Source organism: Muntiacus reevesi, chromosome 19, assembly GCF_963930625.1.
Source record: "Muntiacus reevesi chromosome 19, mMunRee1.1, whole genome shotgun sequence".
NCBI lineage: Eukaryota > Metazoa > Chordata > Mammalia > Artiodactyla > Cervidae > Muntiacus > Muntiacus reevesi.
Genome location: NC_089267.1, coordinates 38,363,433 through 38,375,313, shown reverse-complemented (window position 1 = coordinate 38,375,313; position 11,881 = coordinate 38,363,433). Strand labels below are relative to the sequence as shown.

General features: G+C 40.0%; 1 protein-coding gene across 1 annotated transcript in view; it reads right to left on the bottom strand.

Moving 5' to 3' along the window:
• Positions 1 to 379: 379 nt before the first annotated feature.
• The window catches only part of AK9 (adenylate kinase 9), a 99,668-nt gene continuing 88,166 nt past the window's right edge, over positions 380 to 11,881 (bottom strand). Inside the window, exons 34-40 of the mRNA XM_065911403.1 lie at positions 11,584 to 11,804; positions 5,887 to 6,083; positions 4,635 to 4,804; positions 4,118 to 4,216; positions 2,234 to 2,336; positions 991 to 1,105; positions 380 to 582 (exon numbers count right to left, since the gene is read on the bottom strand). Coding sequence (XP_065767475.1) covers positions 380 to 582; positions 991 to 1,105; positions 2,234 to 2,336; positions 4,118 to 4,216; positions 4,635 to 4,804; positions 5,887 to 6,083; positions 11,584 to 11,804 — 1,108 coding nt within the window. The remainder of the gene's footprint in view (positions 583 to 990; positions 1,106 to 2,233; positions 2,337 to 4,117; positions 4,217 to 4,634; positions 4,805 to 5,886; positions 6,084 to 11,583; positions 11,805 to 11,881) is intronic.

Below are 11,881 nucleotides of genomic sequence, written 5' to 3'. Positions count from 1 at the left end.
TTTTCTTGAAGCTCTCTAACATTTACTGCCTAAGTTTCTTTAACAGAGATGGACTTCTCTAATAAAAATATTAAAAAGGAAAATGAACAAAGGATTCATTAAGTCAAATACGTTACCTAAATATTCTAAATGGAATAACTTTTGTTGAAGCATCAAAGTTCAGGCAAAGAGCAATAAGCTTTACAAGTATATGAGAACTTAGGCTTACAGAAGAGTACTCCTTCCTGGCTGGCAGAGCTCTGAATTCATTGGAAGTCTGGAAGCCAAGGCGTATCACTCAGGAGGGAAAAGTGCATCAGGGAGGCCCAGATTTTCAATCTATTTCCTTTTATCCCTCTCAGGTAACTCTTAGGATTCTGGGTGCAGTTATGCAAACATTCTAACCATTGACTGGGTCTATATTTCTAAGAGAGAGAAAGGTCTGTAATTTATGATCAAAGTCAATGGCTCTAAACTGAGGTTCCTTGTATTTCTTGGTCATCTTGGCACCCAGGTATGTAATGAGTTCACATCTCTCCACAAACTGCTCCATCTTCTTCTTGTATTTTTTTCTTGTATATTCAGAACTATTGGGATTAAAGGCTGTAGAAAATTTTACAGGACTGTGAATGTTTTCTGTTAAGTTAATGCATCATTAAAGAGAAGGAGAATTATGTGTGTGATTGAGCTGCACAGCTTGACCGAGAAGATATCTAAATCCCAAATAAGATTTGGGGATTATTCTATTTTAGATCATAATTGTCACTATTCACCTTCTTGTACGGTGTGGATTATTGAGAGCTGGTTATGTTACTCATGGTACCTGCTTTAAAAACTAGAAACTCAGTTTTGCTAAAATATGTGCTACCAGCACACACACACACACACACACACACACTGCATGCTAGTGACCAACCCAGTTTGACAATCCTATTTATCACAATTAGTGCTAAATTGGTTCTGAGTAGCATGTCATTTCTAGCAAAAAAAAAAAAAAAAAAAGAGTCATACCTTTCAGATGAAGTGCTATATAAAGTAGTGCAGATCTCTGTACACTTAAGAAGGGGAATTTGGGCTTTAAGCATCCCGCTGCATTCATGGCTTTAATTAGAGCAGTTGCAATACCCTGCAGGTAGGGAACAAATTATGTGTATATTTGAGTATGTTTTCTTTTCTTGTGGGAAATAGATAAGGAAGCTATTCTTCGCTTCAAATAGCCTCCTCGGGATTGAGGATGGAGCTTAAAAAGAGAGTTAAATGAGCACTTAGCCTACAGAAAAGAAATACAGAATACATTTGATTAGGAAAAATTTAAAACTACAGATTGGCTTAGTGCCAGCTAGGTGATGGATACATCAGTTTCATTATGCAATTCTATTTTTATATGCTTGACATTTTCTGTTTAAAAAAAGTTGAAAGAAGGAGACATGGGTTGTCTTGGTCCTTATCTGCTTCCATTGCTCAGAACTGGCCAAATTGTTTCCTACTCTCAGGACCCTGGGCCACCTCACCCGGGAACTCCAGAGACCACAGTTTCCACTGCCGTCAAGATTCTGGGGCCCCAAGCAGGCAAAGAGGAGGACACTCTTCTCTGGATGAGTGTCCTCTTGCCTTTCGATATTAAACTTGATCTAGGGGAGATGAAAAAAAACAAAAACTGGTTAAGAATTTGTAAGAAACATATGAAATTGTGCCCTGGGTATCTGTTTTATAGAATTTTTTTAAAAAGGCCTTTTATATAGTGGTTGGTGACTGATACACCTGACTGTATTTAGAAAGTGTTATAGTTAGGGAAATAAGAGTGGCTTGAGTAGATAGCTTCATCTAGACTTTGGGCAAAATATGTGTTTGGTGGTTCAGTTGTGGTGACATCTTAACTCTTTCAAGCAGGTGGGGAAAAAAAAACACAGAATCTCAGAGATTGAATTTGCATATTTCACATTACGGAAAAGTTCTACAGACACTGAAATTTCAAAATAAGAAACAAACTACATGTCAAATGAAAATAATTTTCTAACATCCTACTCTTTCTTCACTTTAGTGCAGTCATTTGGGAATTAGCTATGGAAATGGGGGCTTTCCTTACATTTTATTTTCACAACTACTCAAAACCAAAATAGGTTAAAGTGGATTTGCAGCTTAAAATCAGGACACTCTGCGTTGAATTTCATTGTTACCAAAATAAAAATGATTTTTGAAGAAGAGATAGCTGTAGTCTTCTAATATCTAAACAGAGATACCCATGTGAGCGAACCTGTTCCAGATATCCAGGCAAAGGCAGACTGGTGAGATACATTGGTTCCTTCAACGGGGGAAGTTTGTAAGGAAGCTTCTGATTCCAGTATTTGTGTGGCGACCTATGAATACCAAATCCATTAAATGGATGATCACAAATGTATTCATTGTGTTTACACAGGAAGATAGATACACAAGAGGCAACTAAAAGATAACGTTCATTACTCATTTTTCTTGAGTGGAGAAAATGATACAGAAGCAGGAAGACTGAGGCTCCTAGAAATTCATGACCACCAATTTCACCTGGGGCCCTAGCCCTGCTCGCTGCTTCTCAATGTTCTTGCTTTTCACAGCACCTATATGAAACTTTCTTAATATACTTTTACCCTCACACTTTTATTTTGAACTGACAAGATACTTTAATTCCACACGTAACTCCTGCATGAAAAGTGAAAGTGAAAGTCGCTCAGTCAGATCTGACTCTTTGCCACCCCATGGATAGTCCATGGAATTCTCCAGGCCAGGGGTAACCTTTCCTTTCTCCAGCGGATCTTCCCAACTCAGGGATCGAACCCAGGTCTCACACATTGCAGGCAGATTCTTTACCAGCTGAGCCACAAGGGAAGCAACTCCTATGTTGGCCTTGTTTTTATGTTGTACTACAATTCTCCTCACACTAGTAACCCTCTCAGGGACCTCCCCCCGCCCCAACACAAGGTGCCAGGCTATACAAAGAGAAGTCTTCAGAAGAGAATAGACTTCAGAAGTCTCCTGGGCTGCTCACCACAAGCAGAACCAAACACAGGTTGCTTTCTCCATGGCAGAGCTTACCTCCCACCTAAGATCAACCTCCACACATTCTTTGCATGCCTACTCCACCCTGTCTCCAGAAATCTAAAATAGCAATATAAGATAACTCTCCTCTGCCTTCGTGGCATTTCCTTTATTAGATCCCACCCATGTGCCTGCATTTAAATATGTTCATACCTTTCACACTGGAAAAGAGAAGATAAAAAAGAAAAACCACCCCATTCCTTCAATCCTATATTCTTTTCAGCAACTAATGTCTCTTCTCTTTTTACTATTAAATTTCCTCAAACAGTTTCATGAGAGGTCACAAACCACTGCACAAATTCTAGCTGCACGTATGATTTGATGGACTTCCCTGTGGCTCAGACAGTAAAGCGTCTGCCTACAATGCAGGAGACCCAGGTACAATCCCTGGGTCGGGAAGATCTCCTGGAGAAGGAAATAGCAACCTACTCCAGTATTCTTGCCTGGAAAATCCCATGGACGGAGAAGCCTGGTAGGGCTACAGTCCATAGGGTTGCAAAAAGTTGGACACGACTGAGCGACTTCACTTTCCTCCTTTCCTTTATGATTTGATCCACACTGTCATTTTTTTGAAAAACTGAAGTGCAAGTGCAAGTGAAGTTGCTCAGTCTTGTCCGACTCTTTGCAACCCCATGGACTGTAACCTACCAGGCTCCTCCATTCATGGGATTTTCCATGCAAGAATACTGGAGTGGGTTGTCATTTCCTTCTCCAGGGGATCTTCCCGACCCAGGGATCGAACCCAGGTCTCCCACATTGCAGGCAGATGCTTTACCTTCTGAGCCACGGGGAAGCCCCTAAAAAAACAAAAACAAAAACAAAAACTGAATCATTCACAAAAGTTTAAAAATCAGATAAACATAAGAAGAAATTTGGTTTCCAACTTCTTGTGAAAAACAGACATGTGTGGCAGTAGGTAAATGCTGCCCCTTTCAGCTATGTGTATGTATATGTGTACATATATGTATGTGTTTATGAGTGTGTGTAAACTCACATATCTTTCTGTCCCAGGATAGTGCATTTAACATAGATATTCAATGAATATTTGTGACTTAGTGAATGGTCTCACCTCAAAAATTTCTGAAGTTTTTCTTTGCTCTCACAGATATATATACGATCACGATATTCTAAAGCGTAGTGAATGTTACCAGGTACTAGGGCTTCGTATCTGAAAGACAAAGGGACAAACAAAAACAACTATGTATTGTATAATATGCAGCTGGGAAAGACTGAGGGCAAAAGGAGAAGGGGGTGACAGAGGATAAGATGGTTAGATGGTATGATTGGCTCAGTGGACATGAGTTTGAGCAAATTCCGGGAGATGGTGAAGGACAGGGAAGCCTGGTGTGCTGCAGTCCATGGGGACACAAAGAATCAAACATGACCTAGCAAGTGAACAACAGCAATGACAACTATGTAAATAAATGCCATAAATATTTTATTTTTCTATCATCGCAGCTCAAGGAAGAAAAACAATACTTTCCAGTTAAACAATAGTGACCTTTTGATCAAAATGCTACGATTGTAAAGACCACTTATTCCAAGTAGATCTATCAGCCTGTACTTGCACGAGGGTGAGGACTTGCCTTTGTCTGCCATCCTGGTAAGTCACTGGACAATAACCCTGGAGCTCAGCACACCTAGGGAACCGGCTCTTCAGCTCTGACAGTGTCAGCCTCTTGGGGATCATGTCGGTAGGTGGGAGTGGATGAGGTGCTAATGGAGGTACGTACAATTCCGGATTGTCCAAAAATTTCTATAAAAAAAGATGACAGCAACATGACCGTTTGAAACAGGAATACTTTGCCAACAAAAACCCACCGAGGCTCTCCTGCTGCTCTTCCCATTTTCGGCAGCAATGTTCAGTCCCGCAAACCATCTAAGAGGAGCTTTCTGCACGACAGTAACTCTTTCCCTAACTGGAAGTTCCTTACAGGAATATCTGCAAGTGATGTCACTTACAGTCTCTCTGCTTTTAATCCTTTCACTCACTCACTCATCTACCTATACTGAAAAACATTTGTTGAGCTCTTACTGCGTGCCAGACACTGGAGTGCACAGTCACCTGCCCTGCTGTCTACCTGTCCTGCAGTGTAACTAACTAGGGGTGCACTTTGGCAGGTGAGTTAGCTTCTCGAGCTTCAGTTATCACACTGTCGAATGGAGCGGGCGGACCAGGTACATGGTCTCTAATGTCATTTCCAGTTTTAAAAGTCTGTGATTATTACTGAAATAAGCAGAAAGAAACTAATGTCTTCTTTATAAAGTGATAAAAAAAATTCAGATTCTTCAGAGGAAAATAAAATGTTCAGAGACAACTGATTAGTTTTCAAATACAATCTTTTTATGTCACCATATTATGGTCAGTGGAATACCGCAACAAATCTGTATTCTGTTCCATTAAATAGAAATATAAGGTGCCCAGGAGATTAAAGTGATAGAAGAAAGTTTAAAGTGCAGGGTAGTCATTTCTACTGACTCTGACTTCCCTTCTGCACCCTTTGAATGGAATGTCTTGGATGCCCACTCGGGGGCTGAGCTCAGATGCTCAGCATCCCCTCCATGGTTGGGCCCACCCTTGGATCTCCCTACCTCTTACACTGACCCAGGTGGAGGGGCCATCACTGACCTTGAAGCAGGGTCAGTGCCAGAAGCAGAAGTCTTGGGATGCAGTTTTAGGACTGGCCTCTGAGTTGCCTTATTGAACCCAAGGATCACAGTTTCCAAAAATGGGGTCCCTGGTCCCCAGCTTCTGGTGCCCACCCCTTCCTGTCTGATGAATTCTAAGACAGGTATTTTCTTTCCCTGGTAAATATTAGGAGTTAAGAACAAACTTACATTCAGTTTCTCTAGGGAACTCATTTTATAATAGTGCCCTCTGAACTCTGCTGCAAATTCCAAGGAATCATTTAAAGAGCAATCAACTAATTCATATGATTCTGCCAGGCTGACGGGGCAGAACTGTCCAAATTCGCCCAAGCGAGAAATCAGTTCTTCGGGTGAGATACATAACTTGTCAATGCAGGCGGCTTTTCCTATTATTAACAAATTAACTGTTGTTATAAATACATATTTTCACAGAAAACACAATCATTTTCAAAATGAAAATAAATTCAATTATGCTAGCACTATACCAATGAGTACACAAGTTGTAAAATTCCAAACAGAGTAAAAAGTAAAAGTATCTTTTCACACCTCCATCCTCTCAATCCAACATCCCTCCTGAGAGGTAATCACTGTTGAGTCTGTATCTTTTCCAGATTTTTTTATACATTTGCATACACACATGTATATATTTTTTGCAGATAGGATGCTTATGCCACTATACCGTAAATATTATTCTGCAACTTGCTTTTATCAGTTAGTTATAGCCTTTGATATCTTTTCATTTCAGCTTATATGATTTTTACCTAATTCCTTTTAGTTGATGCATAGTATTCCCTTGTATAAATGTACATATAGATTATTCAATCAATCATCTGTTGATAAATGTTTTGCTTGTTTTTAATTCTTAGCTATTATAAACTATTTATGTTATATACTATATACACATACACACACATATATATATACATGTCCACTTACACACATACATATGAATTTGCTACATATTTAAAATTTTTCTGTGAGATAGATTTCAGGAAGTACATATAGTTTGTTGACATAATGTTACTGACGTAAACCTCTCCCTGTTCCCTGATGGCATCCAAAAGCGACTAGGTTTACCCTAAAGAATCTATTAAAAAAAAAAGGCCCAAGTTCATTCAATGGATGAGTTTGAGTTGTCTTACCAGGACTCCACTAGAATAGAGACTCCAAAGCAATATTACATTTTACAGAAAATAAAATTACTTCTTTATACATCTTAGTTATAATGAGTAAATTTTGATCCTGATATATTTACTTAATGGTTCTTTTCACCAGTGAAAATTTTCTTTTTTTAAAAAGTTATGCCAAGGAACATCTAATACTAACTCAAATTATGAAGCATAAATCATAGTTTAGTTGATTATGTGACAGTGTAAGCATAAAATTGATCCTTAGGATTGCAGTGATGTGTCTATATCCAAAGAATGCAGAGGCCTGGTGGCGATGCTGGACATGAAGAGAAAGGCATGGAAGAGGGTCTCTCCTAGAACCTTCAGAGTGAGGACAGCCCTGCCAATGCCTTGATTTGGGGCCTCTAGCCTTCAGAACTGTGAGAGAATACATTCGTGCTGTCTAAGTTATCCGGTGTGTGGTAATTTGCCATGGCAGCCTTGGGTAACTAGAACAGTTACAACAGACTATGACTTCTGTTCTTCTGGCTTTCTTTCTGGCCGTGTCTTGTTCATGTGGCAAAGCCAGCGGCCATGTTGGAAAGCTCCGTATGGTAAGGAACGGAAGGCGGCCCCTGGCCAACAGCTGGCGAGAAACTGAGGCCCTCAGTCCAACCGTCCTCAAGGAACAAAATCCTGTCAGCAGCACAGAATGAGTATGACAGCATATTCTCTCCCAGCAGGGCCCTCAGATGAGACCTTAATCCTGGCCGACATCTTGATTGTAGCCTTGTGAGAGACACTGAAGCAGAAGACTCAGTTAAACTGTGCCTGGACTCTTGACCCACAGAAATTGTGAAGGAAGTGTGTATGTGTTGTTTTAAACTGTTAAATTTTGGAATAATTTATTATGAAGCAATAAACAAAAGAATCCACGATTCCATCCATTGTATATGATACAGACGAAAAGGCTAAGATGGTTCTTTCCTACAAAGAATATCATACTACTATAATGCTCCAATGATGTAATATCATTATTCTAAAGTACTATCTCAAATCCTGAAAGATGACACTGTAAGAGTGCTACACTCAATATGCCAGCAAATTTGAAAAACTCAGCAGTGGCCACCGGACTGGAAAAGGTCAGTTTTCATTCCAATCCCAAAGAAAGGCAATGCCAAAGAATGCTCAAACTACCGCACAATTGCACTCATCTCACACGCTAGTAAAGTAATGCTCAAAATTCTCCAAGCAAGGCTTCAGCAGTACGTGAACCGTGAACTTCCAGATGTTCAAGCTGATTTTAGAAAAGGCAGAGGAACCAGAGATCAAATTGCCAACATCAGCAGGATCATCAAAAAAGCAAGAGAGTTCCAGAAACCCGTCTATTTCTGCTTTATTGACTATGCCAAAGCCTTTGACTGTGTGGATCACAATAAACTGTGGAAAATTCTGAAAGAGATGGGAATACCAGACCACCTGACCTGCCTCTTGAGAAACTTGTATGCAGGTCAGGAAGAAACAGTTAGAACTGGATATGGAACAGCAGACTGGTTCCAAATAGGAAAAGGAGTGTGTCAAGGCTGTTTATTGTCACCCTGCTTATTTAACTTATATGCAGAGTACATCACAAGAAACTAGAGGAAGCACAAGTTGGACTCAAGATTGCCAGGAAAAATAGCAATAACCTCAGGTGTGCAGATGACACCACCCTTATGGCAGAAAGTGAAGATGAACTAAAGAGCCTCTTGATGAAAGTGAAAGTGGAGAGTGAAAAAGTTGGCTTAAAGCTCAACATTCAGAAAACTAAGATCATGGCATCTGGTCCCATCACTTCATAGGAAATAGATGGGGAAACAGTGGAAACAGTGGCTGACTTTATTTTTCGGGCTCCAAAATCACTGCAGATGGTGATTGCAGCCATGAAATTAAAAGATGCTTACTCCTTGCAAGGAAAGTTATGACCAACCTAGACAGCATATTAAAAAGCAGAGATATTACTTTGTCAACAAAGGTCCATCTAGTCAAGGCTATGGTTTTTCCAGTGGTCATGTAAGGATGTGAGAGTTGGACTGTAAAGAAAGCTGAGCGCTGAAGAATTGATGCTTTTGAACTGTGGTGTTGGAGAAGACTCTTGAGAGTCCCTTGGACTGCAATGAGATCCAACCAGTCCATCCTAAAGGAGATCAGTCCTGAGTGTTCATTGGAAGAACCAATGCTGAAGCTGAAGCTCCAATACTTTGGCCACCTGATGGGAAGAACTGACTCATTGGAAAAGACCCTGATGCTGGGAAAGATTGAGGGCAGGAGGAGAAGGGGACGACGGAGGATTAGATGGTTGGATGGCATCACTGACTTGATGGACATGGGTTTGGGTGGACTCCGGGAGATGGTGATGGACAGGGAGGCCTGGCGTGCTGCAGTTCATGGGGTCACAGAGTCGGACACCACTAAGCAACTGAACTGAACTGGACTGAAAGTACTATAATGCACAGTATTATGGTATAATAATAGTGTTGGTAAAGTATACACTATTGTATAGTGCTATAATATACTTTATGGCACTATGGTTTTAAAATTGTGTGTTGCTCTTTAGCTCGGATGTGCTGACTCCACCTCATAGGTTTTGTGACAGGGTCATTTAGAATCAAATCATTTCAAGTCTTAAAAGACACTCAAATATCTTTTTCTGATTCTTGGGGTATTCTTGATGACATCTGACAATGTCTATCTATCCTTTTCTGGAATGGGACAGAATGAGGAGGAATCTCTTTGGTTTTCTGGCCCTGACCTCGCTCTATCTCATTAGTGAGAATAAATTAGTCACTAAATCAACACTAAATTTAAACAGTCAGTTACAGCTTACCAGGTAGGTGGTGAGGCAGAAAAGTAAGAGGGCGGTTTTAATCAAACTCTTCCAGGCAGAGAGGCATGTGTATCCGGAATAACATGGTGGATACCGTGGTGCCCCATCCATATCCCTCGTCAGGGCCGATGCATCCATCCCCCCAGCTGCTGGAAATATCTGTGTTGATGGCTTGTAGCTGCACTGGGAATTGCCCCTGTTACAGTATATACTCCCTCCCAGAGTGACGTTTAGACAAGTCAATGGGAGGATAAAAGCCTGGCCTCTCCCCTCAGTTTGGGAAATTCTCAAGGTCCATCCTAGCTCCAGTGCTTCCCTGTAGGACCTACCAAGGCCTCTGTTTCCACCATACTGCAGGCTAGTGTCTCCCTCTGCCAGATCTACTAGCCTTGGTATATCTCCTAATTAGAGTTGACAGATAAAGCATAGGATGCCTCATTGAGTTTGAATTTCTGATAAACAATGAACAGTTTCTAGTATAAAAGTATCTCATACCACACTTAGGATATACTTGGACTAAAAAATTACTAGTTGTTTATATCAGAAGTTTACATTTAACTGGGTATCCTATTTTTTATTTGCTTAATCTGCCAACTCTACTCCTGAGTGTGCATGCATGCTCAGTCATATCTGACTCTTTGCGAGCCTGTGGACTGTAGCCCAGCAGGCTCCTCTGCCCATGAGCATTATTTAGACAAGAATACTGGAGTGGGTCACCATTTCCTCCTCCAGGGCATCGTCGTAGCCCAGGGATTGAACCCGAGTCTCCTGTGACTCTTGCATTGGAAGGCAGATTCTTTTACTACTGCGCCAGCTGGGAAGCCCACTTCTGAGAGTACTTCCTGATAAAGATTCTGCACACAACTTTTCAACCTGAGTCTCTTCTCAGGCAACCAAGTCTGAGGCAAAATGGGTGAAGCAGGGTAACAGCAAGATGAATGAGGCACAAGTTTTTCTTTCCAAGTCAGCTGTGGAATGTTTTACTAGTGTGATGCTATCCAGAACTTATTGGGAATGGGTTTCTAAACTCATTTCTCTTTTCACTTGTACTCTTAGCTTCATGCCTTATAACCTGCAGGCAAACAGGAACCAGAGATACTGGGGATGACCAAATAATGAAGCAAATCAAGATTCAATGCTGCCATTATTATCAGAATTCTCACTGCGTTTTTCCTTGTACAATATTCTCTTTGTCACGTTGATCCCTCATACCTCCGTATACGTTCTCCCTATTTTTCAAAGTCAAAGTCATCAGATGTCTGTGAAAGCCCTCCAGACAAAGTCTTTGGTGTCATCGTTCTTTTAGAGACATGAGTTGTAGATAACTCCTTTTTTTTTGATAACTTTCCTTCTGTTTTGTGTATTTTTGGAGAAATATCAAGAAACTTCTAGGAGTATACAATCATTTTCTTTCATGGATTCCAAATATAGATTTTAAAAAATTCTATGTTCAAGTACAATTTTTTAAGAGAATCAACATTTATATAATAATACAATTTTATTTTGTAAATAGTTCAAAGTAACTAATTCTAGATTCCTAAGCAAAACTTTGCCAAGTGTAACACCACAGACCCCTCCCCTCATATAACTACCATTCTTGAAACTAGCTTCTTATGTGACATTCCAAACACTATAAACTCTTCTAGTGAGAGACCATGTATTATTTTATGTAATAGGTTTACATGGACATTCAGTATATGACAGCTTGAGTAGAGGTAGTCATTTATTAGAACAAATGTACATGCCCACAATAACTTGGAAATAATACATATTTAAAATACTGGTTAAGGCTCATTAAATACTGATTAAGGGAACAAATGTTCAAATTGAATGAATTATGGCAACATGAGTCAGGCATGCGTAGACTTCAAATTCACATTTTTTTCTTTTCAGAGTTATAGGTCTTCTTACCTGCTTTTATTCTCTCCATATAGATCTGCATGTATTTATTCACCATTTTAACCTTCTTAATGACTTCATTCCATATCCACCATTTGCTGTGAAAGCCATCAATCACATACCAGTTCTGATGTTGTATTTCATAATATTGCCTAATCTCACCAATATTTTTGTGGTACCTTGAGTTCTTGACAGCTATAATCTGTGAGCTGTTGTGCAATGGATAAGGCAAACTAAGAGAGGAACAGAGAAGGAATGGAAAAAGCTGTTAAAATCCTGTTTCTTCTGGAAGATTAATGTTCACTCTTTT